This window comes from Vulpes lagopus, chromosome 15, assembly GCF_018345385.1.
Source record: "Vulpes lagopus strain Blue_001 chromosome 15, ASM1834538v1, whole genome shotgun sequence".
NCBI lineage: Eukaryota > Metazoa > Chordata > Mammalia > Carnivora > Canidae > Vulpes > Vulpes lagopus.
The window spans coordinates 49,282,815-49,300,075 of record NC_054838.1 but is presented as its reverse complement, the minus strand read 5'-3'; the positions used below and the strand labels follow the sequence as shown (position 1 = coordinate 49,300,075).

Here is a 17,261-nt window from a genome sequence, read left to right as displayed (position 1 = left end):
ATCAAAGAGGCAAATTTTAATAAGAGGTAAAGAGGGACACTATATCATAATAAAAAGGTCTATCCAGCAAGAAGATCTAACAGTTGTAAATATATATGTCCCTAATATGGCAGCAGCAAATTATATAAGCAAATTCAACACTGTAATCATAGCAATGAACAGATCATCTAAGCAGAGGATCAACAAATAAGCAAGGCCTTTGAATTACACACTGGACCAAATGGACCTCACAGATATACTCAGAGCATTCCATCCTAAAGCAACAGAATACACATTCTTCTCAAATGCACATGGATAATTCTCTAGAATATATCACATACTCAGTCACAAATGAGGTCTCAACTAGTACCAAAAGATTGAAATTATTCCTGCATATTTTCAGACCACAATGCTTTAAAACTTGAGCTCAATCACAAGACAAAATTTTGAAGGACCACAAGTACTTGGAAGTTAAAGAATGAATGGGTCAATAATGAATTTAAAGAAGCATTTTTAAAAACTGATGGAAACAAATGAAAATGAAAACACAGTGGTTCAAAACCTTTGGGATGCAGCAAAGGCAGTCCTAAGAAGGAAGTATATAGCAACACAAGGCTTTCTCAAGAACCAAGAAAAGGGGTAGCCCCCCATGGCCCAGCGGTTTAGCTCCGCCTTCAGCCTAGGGCGTGATCCTGGAGACCCGGGATCGAGTCTCACGTCCGGCTTCCTACATGGAGCCTGCTTCTCCCTCTACCTGTGTCTCTGCCTCTCTCTGTGTGTGTCTGTCATGAATAAATAAATAAAATCTTAAAAAAAAAAAGAACCAAGAAAAGTTTCAAATACCATTCCTTTTACCTAAAGAGCTGGAAAAAGAACACCAAATAAAGCCTTAACCCAGCAGGAGAAGAGAATAAAAATTAGAGCAGAAATCCATGAAATAGAAACCAAAAGAACAGAACAAATCAAGGAAACTAGGAGCTGGTTCTTTGAAAGAATTAATAAGATTGATAAATTCCCAGCCACACTTATGAAAAATGAAAGAGGAAGGAAACAAATAAATAAAATCATGAATAAAAGAGGAGAGATCACAACCAACATTGAAAAGTCACAATTATAATAACATATTATGACCAACTATATGCCAAAAATTAGGCAATCTGGAAGAGATGGATGCATTCCTAGAAACATACAGACTACCAAAACTGAAACAGGAAGAAATAAAACACTTAGGCCCACAACCAAAAAGGAAATTTATTCTATAATGAAAAAAATCTCTCGACAAACAAGAGTCCAGGGCCAGATGGCTTCCTGGGGGAATTCTTTTTTTTTTTTTAATTTTTTTTTATTTATTTATGATAGTCACAGAGAGAGAGAGAGAGAGAGGCAGAGACATAGGCAGAGGGAGAAGCAGGCTCCATGCACCGGGAGCCCGATGTGGGATTCGATCCCGGGTCTCCAGGATCACGCCCTGGGCCAAAGGCAGGCGCCAAACCGCTGCGCCACCCAGGGATCCCCCTTCCTGGGGGAATTCTACCAAACATTTAAAGAAGAACTATGGGGATCCCTGGGTGGCTCGGTGGTTTGGCACCTTCCTTTGGCCCAGGATGCAATCCTGGAGTCCTGGGATCGGGCCCTGCGTCAGGCTCCATGCAGGGACAGCCTCTGCCTGTGTCTCTGCCTCTCTCTCTCTCTCTCTCTCTCTGTCTATCATGAATAAACAAATAAATCTTTAAAAAATAAAAAAATGAAGAACTAGTACCTATTTTTCTGAAGCTGTTTTAAAATAAAGAAATGTAAGGAAAACTTCCAAACTCATTCTATGAGGCCAGCATTACCTTGATCCCAAAACCAAAGAGGAGAATTATAGACCAAAATACCTGATGGATATGGATGCCAAAATTCTCACCAAGATATTGGCCTATAGGACCCAACAGTACATTAAAATGATTACTCACCACAACCAAGTGGGATTTATTCCTGGGCTGCAAGGGTGGTTCAACATTTGCAAATCAATCAGCATGATATATCACATTAATAAAAGAAAGAAGAACCATGAGGTCCTCCCAATAGATGCAGAAAAAGCATTTGACAGAATACAGCATCCTTTCCTGATTAAAACTCTCCACAGTGTAGGAATAGACGGAGTATACCTCAGTATCATAAAAGCCATATATGAAAAGCCCACAGCAAATATCATTCTCAATGGGGAAACACGGAGAGCTTTTCCCCTAAGATCAGGAACACGACAGGGATGTCCGCTCTCACCACTGTTGTTCAACATAGAACTAGAAGTCCTCACCTCAGCAATCAAACAAAATAAACAAAAGGCATTCCAATTGGCCAAGAAGAAGTCAAACTCTTAACTTCACAGATGACACAATACTCTGTGTAGAAAAGCCAGAAGACTCCACCAAAAAATTACTAGTACCAATAAACAAATTCAGTAGCGTCATGAGACATAAAATCACCACGCAGAAATGACTTGCATTTCTTTTTTTTTTTTTTTAATTTTTTTTTTTTTATTTATTTATGATAGTCACAGAGAGAGAGAGAGAGGCAGAGACACAGGCGGAGGGAGAAGCAGGCTCCATGCACCGGGAGCCCGATGTGGGATTCGATCCCGGGTCTCCAGGATCGCGCCCTGGGCCAAAGGCAGGCGCCAAACCACTGCGCCACCCAGGGATCCCCATGACTTGCATTTCTATACACTAACAATGAGGCAGAAGAAAGAGAAATTAAGGAATCAATCCCATTTACAGTTGCGCCAAAAAACCATAAGATACCTAGGAATAAACATAACTGAAGAGGTAAAGATCTGTACTATGAAAATTATAGAACACTCATGAAAGAAATTGAGGAAGACATAAAAAAATGGAAAAATTTTCCATGCTCATAGATTGGAAGAACATAAATTATTAAAATGTCTGTGCTACCCAAAGCGATCTACACATTCAATGCTATCCCTATCAAAAACCATCAGCATGTTTTATGGAGCTAGAACAAGCAATCCTAAGATTTGTATGGAACAAAAACAAAAAACAAAAAAGATCCCAAATAGCTAAAGGAATGTTGAAAGAGAAAACCAAAGCTGGGGGCATCACAATGCCTGACTTCAAGTTCTATTACAAAGCTGTAATCATTAAGACAGTGTGGTACTGGCACAGAAACAGACACATGCATCAATGAAACAGAATAAAGAATCCAGAAATGGACCCTCAACTCAATAGTCACCTAATATTTGACAAAGCAGGAAAGAATAACCAATGGAAAAAAGACAGTCTCTTCAACAAATGGTGTTGGGAAACTTGGACAGGCACATGCAGAATAATGAAACTGGACCATTTTCTTATACCATACACAAAAATAAACTCAAAATGGATGAAAGACCTAAATATAAGATAGGTTCCACCAAAACCTTAGAGGAGAACACAGACAGCAGCCCCTTGACATCAGCTGTAGCAGCTTCTTAGTAGACACATCTCCTGAGGCAAGGACAATAAAAGCAAAAATAAACTGTTGGGACTTCATCAAGATAAAAGCTTCTGCACAGTGAAGGAAACCGTCGACAAAACCAAAAGACAACCTAGAGAATGGGAGAAGATATTTGCAAATGACATATCAAATAAAGGGCTATTATCCAAGATCTGTAAAGAATTTATCAGACTCAACACCCAAGAACAAATAAGCCAGTCAAGAAAGAATGAAGACATGAACAGACATTTCTCCAAAAAAGACATGCAAATGGCCAAGAGACACATGAAAAAATATTCAACATCACTGGGCTTCGGTGAAATACAAATCAAAATAACAATGAGATGCCACCTCACACCAGTCAGAATAGCTAAAATGAACAAGTCAGGAAACAACAAATGTTGGAAAGAATGTGGAGATGGAGGAACCCTCTTGCACTGTTCGTGGGAATGTGAACTGGTACAGGCATTCTGGAAAACAGTGTGGATGTTCCTCAGAGTTAAAAATAGAGCTACCCTACAACCCAGCAATTGCACTACTGGATATTTACCCCAACAATACAAACGTTGTGATCTGAAGGGGCAACTGCTCTCCGATGTCCATAGCATCAATGTCCACATTAGCCACACTATGGAAAATGCCCATGTGTCCATCGACAGATGAATGGATAAAGAAAATGTGAGATATATCTATATCTCATTTATATATATATATATTATATATATATATATAATATATATATATAATATATTTATATATATATATATAATGGAATGTTACTCAGTGATCAAAGGATGAATACTTATCAATTACATCAACATGGATGCAACAGTAGGGTGTTATGCTGTGTGAAATAAGTCAATCAGAGATGGACAATTATTTGGTTTCACTCATGTAGAATATAAGAAATAATGCAGAAAATCATAGAGGAAGGGAGGGAAAACTGAATGGGAAGTCATCAGCAAGGGAGACAAATCACGAGAAACTCTTTAGGAAAAAACTGAGAGTTGCTGGAGGGGAGGTGGGAAGGGGGTTAGGGTAACTGAGTGATGAGCTTAAGGAGGGCAAGTGATGTTATAAGCACTGGGTGTTATATGCAGCTGATGAATCACCAAACTCTATCTCTGAAACTAATAATACCTATATGTTAATTAATTGTATTTAAATAAAATTAAATTTTTCAAAAGCAGTTAAAGGAAATTAATAAGTAGGGAAGGATGAAGTCATTTTGTTGTCTGTGCCTGCACAGATCATCGTCTTACACCTTTGCAGGACCCATGACCAGAAAAATGACATCCTTAGCATGATCCATGGGTACAATTTTAGGTCCTTCTACGTGAGAAGGTCATTCATCAGATACTTGTGCACAGAGGTCAGTGGTTTTGACTGGCTCTGGCAGTGTCCTGTTGAAGACTTGAGCCTCTGCAAAATAACTCTATCAACATTTTGTTAACATGTTATCAAAAAATAATATTATCTGTAGAAGCATGGTGGCAGGCTGCATTTCAAGAACAAGTATACTCAGGCAAAAAGTTGCAGTTCTACTTATTAGTCCTATTAACCCTCAAGTTACTGGTTTCACTACTTTCCTGACAATCTAGGCCATCTCTCAGGGTCTTTGCAATTGGATTTCCCCTATAATTCCATTTCCTAATATTTCTCACTCACCCAACTCATTCTAGCTTCCAGCTTTGGTGAATGTCCTAAATATACCAAACTTTGGTGACTGCCAGTCTCCCACTGAACAGTTACATTCTGCCACCAGAGTCTTATCAAATTGATCGAACACCTCATTAATAGATCTGATTTAGGAAAATGCATACTTAAAATTGATTTGCTAAAAGAAACAGAAGAAATATTTGGGTTAGAATCTGCTTTGAGTTATTAAGATAAAAGATGATGGCCTCTGTGACACAAGAACATGTGTCATAAGAAATAACTAGATTAGATGAAAACAGCTGGATGAGATAAGAAAATACTACAGTAAGATCCAAAAATATAATGGCTGAGTTAAAATCTGTACTGGGAACCATAAATAGAATAAGTTGTGTAGAGTTCATATTTAAGGCATTACTTCACAATGAAGAAAAAGACACAGTAATGAAAATATTAAGCCATGGCTCACTGTGGTACCAATGTGCTAAGTATTTTATCTAACTTAATTCATTTTTTCCATAAACAGCCTTATATTGTGTTTATCTTCATTTCCATTTTAAAAGTGAAAAAACTAAGACTTAGATGATTTTATCAATGTATAGCTAGTGGAAGAACTAGAATTTGAGTCACAATCTATCTTACTATAAACCGTGTGGTCCTATCACTGTGCTGTTAGATAACAGATATGAATAGAGGGAAGATATTCAGCACATAAATAATCAATGTTTCTGAAGACTAAACTAAAAAACAAGTTAAGCAAGAGTATTAACTGATTATGGAAAGTAAGCTCCTGGGATCTTACCATGAACACCTAGAACAATGTTAGGACATAGAAGATAGTAAGTATTAAAAAAAAAAAAAAAAAGAAGATAGTAAGTATTTATTGAACTGTATTAATTTCCACCTACTAAGCATTTATTCTGTGTCTAGTGCTACATATTTTTAAAATATTTATTTATTTATTTTAGAGAGAGTGTGTGTGTGTGTGCTGGGGGGGTGGGGTGGGGCAGGGCAGAAGAAGAGAGAGAGGGAGAGAAGCAGACTTCCTGCTGAGCCCAGAGCTCAACTGGAGGAGGGAGGAGGGAGGAAGGAGGAGGGAGGTCTCCATCCCACAAACCCAACATCATGAGCTAAGCCAAAATCAACAAGAGTTGGTGCTGAAATGACTGAGCCACCCAGGCGCCCCACATATTTTAACAAATTATTTTATTTAACTCCCAAACTATTATTTTATAGATCAGGAAAATAAAACTCAAGAAGTTAAATGATTTATTCAAGGTCTTATAGTTAATAGGTGGTAACAGAAGTAAATTTAAAAGTTCAATAAAAATTTTACTCTGTATATCAAAAGCGCTCACTGTGTCCCCAAAAATATAATGAAAAAATCTATACCTTTGCATACATATATTGAACACTGTTTTAACTTTACATTGAAAAGATTATACATGAGTTAAAACAGGGGAGAAAAAAACTGGATCATTACCAAGAAATAAAAATTAGGCTGACATTAGATTTCCTCTTCGAAGCACTAAATGTTGGGATTGGCAAGAATTCTATCAGGATGAGTTATTATTCTTAGATGAAAGTAACACATATTCTCACTTTTGTGTAAGGCTTTAGGAATATGTTCAACTTCTACTGAAGGACATGTTTGCCTGATACTTGGGAGAAATTGGATTCTTAGGGTGGCCTCTGGTTCAGGATGAAGTTTGGCAGTATTCTTGCATAAGAGATGGGAGGTGCCATATCATTCTCTCTACCCTTGCTTCCTGCCAGTGATGTAACTCTCAAACAGTCCCTTTCAAGAGTCACATGTCCATGTCTGATGTTCTTAAGGGACGTATTCTGTTTCCTCCTTGTTCTCAGCCCAAGACTTTATGTCTACTTTATATTTAGGTACTTCCATGTACCTTGCTTGTCATTTTCCCCTTGGAAAAGTTAAATACCTATGTAGTAACTATCTATTTTGTTATAAGGATTATATGAAATGAGCCATTTAAATTCCTAACATATTGACTCATACTATACTCAAAAATTTTTTTCTGGAGCACCTGAATGGCTCAGTTGGTTAAGCGTCCAACTCTTGATCTCAGCTCAGGTTTTGCTCTCAGGGTCGTGAATGTAAACCCTGTATTGGGCTCCACACTGGGTGTGGAGCCTAGTAAAAAATTGTTTTCTTTCTTCTCCCCCTCCCCACTTACCTTTTCCTTCACTTCAAACCAAACCAAAACCAAAACAAACAAAAAAAAAAACCCCTGGGATCTTACATGAAGATACCTTAAAACTTAGTGCTTCATTATTGTCCATCTCCCTTTCACCTTGTCAAATAGTCAGTGTTCCCCTCTGACTTCTTTCCAGTTTTACCTAACCAGCCCTAGATTGGCTAATGTGAAAAACTAGTCCAAGCCTTTATCTCATTCTGCTCTTGTCTTCAGAAAACTTCAGATTCTAGAAAATATCCATAAAATTTGAAAGAATAGTATAATGAATATCTATAAATAACTATATGAAAGTAAATTGCAGGCATCATATTTTACCTTTCTAAATTTCAGAACGTATCTCCTAAGGGCAAAAACAATCTGCAATATAACCCTGATATCACACCAGAAAATTTAATATTGATAAAATAATATTATCTAATATATACTCAATATTCAGATTTTCTCAATTGTTCTCAAGGTGTACTGTATAGGTTGTTTTTTTCATGAAGGATCTATCAAGAACTATGTATTTCCTTTGGTGAACTAGTCTCTTTCATCTCCTTTAATCTAAAAAGATCCTCCCACTTTTTTTGTCTTTCAGGACATTGACAATTTTGAAGAGTCCAGGCCAGCCATTTTGTAGAAATTCACACAATCCAGATTTTTCTGTTTTGTGTTTTTTTCAGTTAGATTCAGGTTAAACATTTTGATAAGGATCATGTGCAGGCCAGTGGTTCTTAAACATTCTGGTCTTATGACCTCTTTTCTTTACATGCTTAAAAAGTATTGAGAGCCTGAAGAGTTTTTGATTATGTGGATTACATCTGTCAATATTTATCATATTATAAATTTAAAATAACTTTTTGGAACTTAGTCATTTAAAAAATAGCAAACCCATTGGATGTTAATTTTCCAGACCAAAAATTATAATGAAAAGTATGACATTGTTATACATTTTTACAAGTCATTTTAATGTCTGCCTTAATAGAATGCAGCTGCATCTCATATCTGTGCCTGCAGTCAGCCTGTTGCAATATGTTGTTTTGGTTGAAGCATATGAAGAAAATGTGGCATCATGCAGATATGCAGTTGAAAATCAGAGTATTTTAATTGTCTTTTCAGACTTGACAAGCGGTCATCATTTCCTTAGGGATAGCAAAAGGGTGATTTTCTACTTCTCTTATTCCTTCTGATTTTATCATGTAAATCTTTTTTATAGTTCTTTCTCTCTTCCAAAAGATAATTTAGTAATCTTAAATATTGGAAGGCCTGGAAGATGCTTGATTATTTCCCCTTGATTATCAATTTTCAGAGTAATGAATTTGTGCCTTAGTATCCTCCACTACTTTCCAGTGAGTATGTTTTGTTTCTTACTCTTTTTCTTTCCTTTCTTACATGTCATTGTGTACTAATGGCTTTTTATATAGTCAGTATGTTTTAATCACTAGAAATAAATTCTTTTTGATGTTCAAATTGTTTTTGGTCAATGTGGCTTTAACACCGTTTCATTACCCTTCAATAACATCCAACTCTATTACAACAAAGTATCACAGGTTCAATTTGTACACTTCTTGCCACAGTCCTAGATAGCCATTCCTCCAAGGAGTTCTGGTTCCTTTCAGATCAAAATGATATTAGACAGCACTCTGGATACCACTGTTTATTACTGCTGTAGTTGTGTTTTCTTCTAGGCATTTTTAGTGGACCAACCTGGAAAACACATCTTTTTTTAAAAAGTGAGGCAATCATGAGTTTACACTAAGATTTCTCAATGTTGGCACTGCTGACATTTGGGGCCCATTAATTCTTTGTTGTTAAGACTTCCCTGTGCATTGTGGGAGCTTCAGAGCATCCCATCCCTGGCCTGTCCTCAGTAGCACCTGCCCCTAGTTGTGTGAAGCAAAATGGTCCCCAGGCATTGCAGAACATTCCAGAGGTGGTTTGCCCTGTATGGGAACACGGCAATAATGCCTCTAGTTGAGAAGCACTAGTTTCCAATTTTATTTGTAACAGTATTAAAATAATTCTGTTATTGTTTTTATATGTATGTTCATATTTGTGTGTGTGTGTGTGTGTGTGTATTTCACAATGCCAACAGTCAGCATGACCTCTAACAACAGCACACCTATGGTCTAGTTGTTGTTTCATCTTCTCTATGAAATCTTGGTCCGTTCCCATAGTTTTTAACAAAAGCACAGTCTCATTTCAGTGATCAAAATACACAGGACAGCATGAAAATCCAAATCCCAAATTCTCACCTAACTTAGTTTCTTCTTTGCTAGAGCTTAGGCCCACTGGTTAGGGCCTGAAGTTGCAAGAACCAACAAGATCACCTTCTTCTGTATTTACCATACTCACATTCCTAAAATCCCTTAATAGCTAATTTTGACCTTTTCAATATCAAGGCATAGGAAGAAAGCCCAGGTTAAAAGGAGGAACACATTTGTATTTGGCAGGTGCAAATGTGACTATCACTGGACTTCTCTGTGTTTGGTGGATGATTATAACTGGCTATTTCTCTAGCAGGATGCTTGGTGGGATTCATGGGATATTTCACTGGAAAGCTTCAACTGTAATCTTATAATGCAGGTGATATCTCTCTTCTTTCTGGACACTCCTTACTTCTATGCTCAGTCTCTGAACTTCAAATGATTGGCCCTACACAGAACTCCCTTTGTTGGATCAGTGTCCTCTAGTCTATCCTCTCAGATGGAACTATTTTTAAAAAGAAATAAAAAAGACTTTTTGGGACGCCTGGGTAGCTCAGCAGTTGAGCGTCTGCCTTTGGCTCAGGGAGTGATCCCCGAGTCCTGGGATCAAGTCCCACATCAGGCTCCCTGCATGGGGCCTGCTACTCCCTCTGCCTATGTCTCTGCCTCCCTCTCTCTGTGTTTCTCATGAATAAATAAATAAAATATTTTTAAAAAAGCTTTTTATTGGCATATTTTAGGAAAGTGCTCAAAGAGAAGTGTAAAGCTTAATGAATTATCATTAAGTAAATGAAACTATACTATTATTATTCAGGTCAAACAATTTATAAATCATTAGCTTCCCAGAAAACCTATTGCACCCTCCAGTCATTCCCCATATGTAACTACCATCTCAATCTCTAACATTATAAATGGTTTTCCCTGTCTGGGAACTTTATATCAATGGAATCATGCAGTGTTTTTCTCCATTTATTATTTTACATATTATATTTATGGACCCATCCACATTTTTGCATAGGCTAGATATTCTCATTGCTGTATAATAATGCATTGAATCAATAAAAGAGTTTGTTTATACATTATGCTATAGATTATTGTTTGAGTTTTCAATTTGGGACTATTATAAATACTGTTTCTTTTTTTAAAGATTTTATTTATTTATTCACAAGAGACAGAGAGATAGGCAGAGACATAGGCTGAGGGAGAAGCAGGCTTCCTCCAGGGATCCCAATGCAGGACTTGATCCGAGGACCCCAGGATCACACCCTGAGCCAAAGGCAGACGCTCAATCACTGAGTCATCCAGGTGCCCCACAAATACTGTTTCTATAGATATTCTCATACAGATCTCTCTTTTTTTGCATATGTACATACCTGAGTTTTTGCATTTGGCTTTCCCAGGATTCTAAGGAATTTTATTGGTCCCAGACCAGTATTTATTACTTGGCACAGATTCATACATCATGTGGTAGTAAAAATCACCTCTCATAGAGGCCAAGATTTTTTTGTTTAGCATATTTTGTTTTTAGTCATGGGTGGCTCTTCTCCCCACCCAAAATTTTGGGCAGATTCCTGGCTTTATCAGCATAGTCTGGATAGTGTTTTCTAGCTCAATTTTCACGAAAAGACAGCCTTTTGAGATTCTCCATTTTATATAAAGTTCAGTTCCCATGCTGTCCCCCCAGTGGGACTGAGGCCACAAATTCTGGCCCCTTGTGAGTGTTGAAGCCCAGGTCTTGGCTCCTAGGTCCTGTATCTGATCTGAAACTTTTTTTGGCCACTGTACAGTCCATTCCAGTTTACCCTTCTGCCTTTCTTTTTAATTTCTGGCTTATTGAGATTTCCTACACACACACTTTTTTGTTCTAGACTGTAAGTAAACAACATGCTTTTGTCATATTTTATTCAGCATTTATGTGTTTGTGGTTGAAGGGATGCCTCCATGAGCACCAGCTCATGTTGCCTCAAGCCTGTGCTTCATGAGTCACACCATACCAACTTTTTCTTGTTTGTTCTTTATCTGTTAGACATATATATTCATTTCTTCTGCCATTTTACTACGTTTCCCCCTCCCTTTCAAAGAAAGGCATGCAAAAGTGACTTCTCTCAAACCTAAGTGAAATGTGTTTACTTGGGCTTATAAGGCAACATAAATAATATAGAATTCTTATCTTAAAGGTAAATCTCTTTGTAGGTAATAATAGATTTCATTTCAAACAAAATGAACTTTTTTCCTGTATCTAAAATTTTAATAAATCATTAGGGATATAAAATGATCTAGTCACATTTTAATAGTGCTTTTATTTTCACAAAATATGATTCCTTTAACATAACTTGAAGTTATATTAATATATTAAATACAGAGAACAGTTGGAAATACTATTTAAGTATAGCCATTCAATAATCTCTTTTTCAGGTAATTAAATACAAATTTTTCATAAATAATAACTTCTGTCTTTGCAAAGGTAGATGTTAAATATGAGCTTGCTATAGATGAACAAAGGGAAAAAGAGATAGACTCTTAAATATGGGGAACAAACCGGTGATTACCAGAAGGGAAGTGGGAAGGAGGATGGATGAAATAGATAAAGGTGGATTAAAAATACGCTATCATGATGAGTACTGGGTAATGTATTGAATCATTGAACTACTATATTGTACCTGAAACTAATATAACACTATGTTAATTATACTGGAATTTTAAGAATTGTAATAAAAAATAAAACTATAAAAAAATAAGCTTGTTAAAGACTAACTCATGGTCTATTAATATAAGAAGGCAAGAAACTTGTTGAATTAACAAGTATTCTGTATAAAAACATTGAAAGTTGGTAAATAAAAATCTGGAGCAAGAGATTTTTTAAAAATTTACTATATGTGACAATAAGTGAAATATTACTATCGAGTTTATATTGTTGAGTAAATCATGGTTATAGCTATAGGTGAAGCACTAAGTATAATTAAGTACACATATATTCAACAAATATTTATTGAACTGTTATTTAACACAAGATTTACAAAAGACCTAGTTTTTAACTTCACAAAACTTAGGCGAAACAGAAAAGCAGTATTTACAATAGTAAATTAAACATTATTAAACATGGAGTATTTATTTGGCTACACAGAAGAAATGTCTAGGCCTTTCTGGGATCAGTTAAGACCAGATTGAAACATGACCAGGAGCTTGGCAAACAGATGTATTTAGAAAAGGGAGGAGAGTCATAAAGGCATGAAAGAGTTTGGGGGAAATATAAGGATGTTAGTACAGCTAGAACATCAAATAAAAGAGAATATGTAATTTAAAGGAAAAGACGTAATAGTAATTACCCTTTGCTTTTTCTGCCCTAATATATATACAAAATTTTTCAAGGAGAAAGAGAAAAATGTGGTGTTCTATTAAAGATCTTTGGTAATATTGCCCCATGTTTCAAAAAGGGCAGATGACATATTCTTTCCCCTGCTTGATTAAGCAAATGTTTAAGGTACCTCTGTGTTCCTTTACCACAAACTTTGGCCAAAAGAGTGAATCTGATTTTAATGTTGAGTAATACAAAATATTAAAGGGAATTCCATAATCTTTAAAATCACCTTTCATACCTAAATATAAGGAAGCTACAAATGTTAAAAGATTAGGTCTGTGTTATAAGAATTTACTGGAAAATAAAGAGTGCCAAAATTTTTTTCCAGTTAATTAAGGTTTATATGTTTAAGCTGAGATTTGTTTTTTTTGTTGTTGTTGTTCAATCCGAGTAAATTAGATTGTTCCATGCTTTATTAAATGGAACACATTTGTGGTTCAAAATCATCATGGTTAAATAGTAAATTCATATTCCAGACCTTTTGAAGCATATGTTATTTCTCCTGCACGTATGATCCCAGAGTCACACATTTATGCACATTTCTTCTATAATTCTTGTCCCCTTTCATTCAATACTTCTCATTGTTTTAAATTGTTCTACCTTTTTATTATTTCCATTTATTGTGTTTTCTAATTTGCAGCCAAAATAAACTAGGCAGTGAAGTCAGTACAATCAGTAACATCTTTTTTCATGTGTTAGGCCCTTTAAAAGTAAGATAGTTCCAGGATTTTCCAATAGAATGAAGTGAATAGATTTTATAAAAGGTCTATTTTAGAGACTTTTAAAATTCTTTAGTCTGTATCTGTTTTCTTGAAGGTTTAGATGTCAGAAAGAAAAAAGTTTACTACAGTTTGACTGTTTTACATGACTAATACTTCTCAACAACATGTAGTTAATCTTGAAATGATAGAAAGGTCTAAGGGCAATCTGATATTGACACCATTAAGAAGATGCACAGAAATATTGTGCAAAAGATTTTTAAAGGAGCCCTCAAATCGATTTATAAATTGTGTTCATCTCATTAAGGCTTCTGAAGACACAAGTAACGTTTTAAATAGATTTGGAGCATCACCAGCTTTTACTTATGGCAAGCAAGAGGCTGGCTGAGACATTAATGCACTTGATGTGCATTTGTTGTTTTTGTTTTTTTAAGTTGTCAGTGCATAAAATTTCCAATGGTCTTTAGATATCATAGATAACTTTTATTTGTGTTTTGTTTTTTAGGGCAGCATAACTATTTATGTGCTGGAAGAAATGACTGCATTGTTGATAAAATCCGCAGAAAAAACTGCCCAGCATGTCGCCTTAGAAAGTGCTGTCAGGCTGGCATGGTCCTTGGAGGTAATGCTTTTGTTTTCATCATGAATATACTGTTGAATATTTATACTCTAAAACAGTGAGTCAGAAAAATCCTAGTTTTCTTATTCACCTTTTTTCTGGCTTTGCTTTTTCTGTCATGATTATTGGTGTCTGAATGAAGCAACCATCAGTATCTTAACTATAGATTTTCATCATTTTGAGATCTGTTATGAGAAGTAATAAGACTTCATTTGTCTGTACTGCCTAGAAATTGGTGTTCTGAGAAGTTCACCAACCTCTTATTAAATTACATGGGTTGGATCTAGGCTCTGACATGACTGCCAGTGTGGCTTGATAATTCACTAGCCCTTTCTGGATGTTAGTATCCTTATCTGTAAAATGAGAGCACTGAGATTCTTTCCAGCTCAAAAATTGATTCTGTGAATTGGTCAAATACATTGATCTTCATCTCTCCCTCTCTCTGTCAATCCCTCCCATCCTATGTCCCTTCCTCATTCTCTTTAAGTAACTATGTATTGAGCTCTTACTACTTACCAGATACTATTCTAAGTTGTGGGAGTATAGCAGCCATAAATATATATATATATATATATATATATATATATATATATATATATATATACACACATGCATAAATACATACATAAATACATAAATAACAACCAACCATCTACCCTAATGGAGCTTACATTCTGGGGAGAGGAGCAGTAAATACTTATGTCAAATTATGACAAGTCCTATCAAAAGTATTATGCAGTATGAGTAAATAGGAAGTATTAAGAAGAAGAGTCACTCTTAAATCCTTTAATATTTTCATTTCACTTAGCCATTTCTTTTATTCCCCCTTCAAAAAATATTTTCTTTTGGTTCTTTCCCTCCCCACTTTTGAAAGTTTTTGTCTTTTTTCAAGTATTCTGTTTTTTTCCTTTCTCCAAATTTTTATTTAAATTCCAGTTAAGATACAGTGTAATATTAGTTTCAGATGTAGAATCTAGTGATTCATCACTTAGAACACCCAGTACTCATCACCCAGTAATGCCCTCCTTACTCCCCATCACCTATTTTGCCCATTCCCCTACTCACCTCCCCTCTACTAAACATCAGTCTGTTTCTTGGTTTGTGTGTCTTTCTGCTTTTCTCACTCCTATGTTCATTTGTTTTATTTCTTAAGTCCCACATATGAGTGAAATCATATGATATTTGTCTTTCTCTGATTGACTTTTTTTTTTTTGCTTAGCATAATACAGTTTAGCTCCATTCACATTGTTGCAAATAGCAAGAGCTCTATCTTTATTTAGGCTGAGTAATATTCCATTTTATAAACATACCACATCTTCTTTATCCATTCAAAAGTTGATGGACATTTGGGCTCTTTCCATAATGAACATTGGGATGCACGTATCCCTTCAAGTTAGTATTATTGTATCCTTTGCATAAATACCTACTAGCACAATTGCTGGATAATAGGGTACTTCTATTTTTAACTTTTTGAGACAACTCCATACTGTTTTCCGGAGTGGCTGCACCAGTTTGCATTCCCAATAACAGTGTAAGAAGGTTTCCCTTTCTCTGGATCCTAGCCAACACCTTTTGTTTCCTGTGTTCATTTTAGCCATTCTGTCAGGTATGAGATGGTATCTTACTGGGGTTTTGATTTGTATTTCTCTGATGATGAGTGATGTTGAACATCATTTCATGTGTCTGTTGGCCATCTGTATGTCTTCTTTAGAAAATTGTCTATTTCATGTCTTCTGCACATTTCTTAACTAGATTATTTGGTTTTTTTTGGATATTTAGTTTGGTAAGTTCTCTATAGATTTTACATATTAACCCTTTATCTGTCATTTGCACACATCTTCTCCCATTCCATAGGCTGCCTTTTACTTTTATAGATTGTTTTCTTCACTGTGCAGAAGTTTTTTATTTCGATGTAGTCCCAGTAGTTTATTTTTGCTTTTGTTTCCTTTGCCTCAGGAGACATATATAGTAAAAAGTTGCTTTGGCTGATGTTAAAGAGGTTACTGCCTATGTTCTCTAAGATTTTGATGGTTTCCTGGCTCACATTTAGGTCTTTCATCCATTTTGAATTTTTGCGTGTGTTTATGGTGTAAGAAAGGGTACAGTTTCATTCTTTTGCATGTTACTGTCCAGTTTTCCCAACACAATTTGTTGAAGGGACTGAATTTTTTCCATTGGATATTCTTTCTTATTTTATCACAGATTAATTTATCATTATGGGTTGTGGGTTCATTTCTGGTTTTTCTATCTGTTATACTGAGCTGTTTGTCTATTTCTTTTGTTGTTGTTGTTTTATTTGTTTGTTTTGGTTTTTTTGTTTGTCTATTTCTGTGCCAGTACCATACTGTCTTGATCACTACAGCTTTGTAATATAACTTGAAGCCTGGAATTGTGATACTTCTATAACTTAGCCATTTCTTAAGCAATTTCTCTGATATCGTGTATTTGATATAACAGTTATAATTTTTAAAAACACATTAAAATGAACTCATAAGCTTTTTAAAGTTTTTTTTCATATATGTATATGAGGTATAGTTGACATACAAGTTACCTTAGTTTCAGGTGAAAATGTAGTTGTTTGACAACTCTATACATTATGCTATGCTCATCATAAGTATAGCTATTATAATACTGTTGATTTAATTCCCTATGCTGTAGCTTTCACCTCCATAACTTACTCATTTCACGAAGAGAAAACATGTACTTCTCACTCACTTTCACCTATTTTGTATATTGTTCCAGCTCTCTCCACTCTGGAATCCGTCTTTGGTTTATGTTTTTATGGGTCATTTCTGCTTTTTTAATTTGTTTAGATTTCACATATAAGTCAAATCATATGATATTTGACTTTGTCTGATGAATTTCACTTAGCATAATACCCTCAAAATCCTTATGTTTTGCAAGTGGCAAGATCACATTCTTCTTTGTGACTGAATCCATTGCACATATATACCACACCTTCTTTATTTATTCATCTATTAATGGACATCTAGTAATGGGTTGCTTCATATATTGGTACTGCAGTAAACATAGGAGTGCATATATCTT

General features: G+C 35.5%; 1 protein-coding gene across 2 annotated transcripts in view; it reads left to right on the top strand.

Moving 5' to 3' along the window:
- PGR (progesterone receptor) overlaps nt 1-17,261 on the top strand; it is a 107,816-nt gene that overhangs the window by 25,020 nt on the left and 65,535 nt on the right. For both annotated transcript variants that reach the window (XM_041730587.1, XM_041730588.1), the window contains exon 3: nt 14,100-14,216. In XM_041730587.1, coding sequence (XP_041586521.1) covers nt 14,100-14,216 — 117 coding nt within the window. The remainder of the gene's footprint in view (nt 1-14,099; nt 14,217-17,261) is intronic.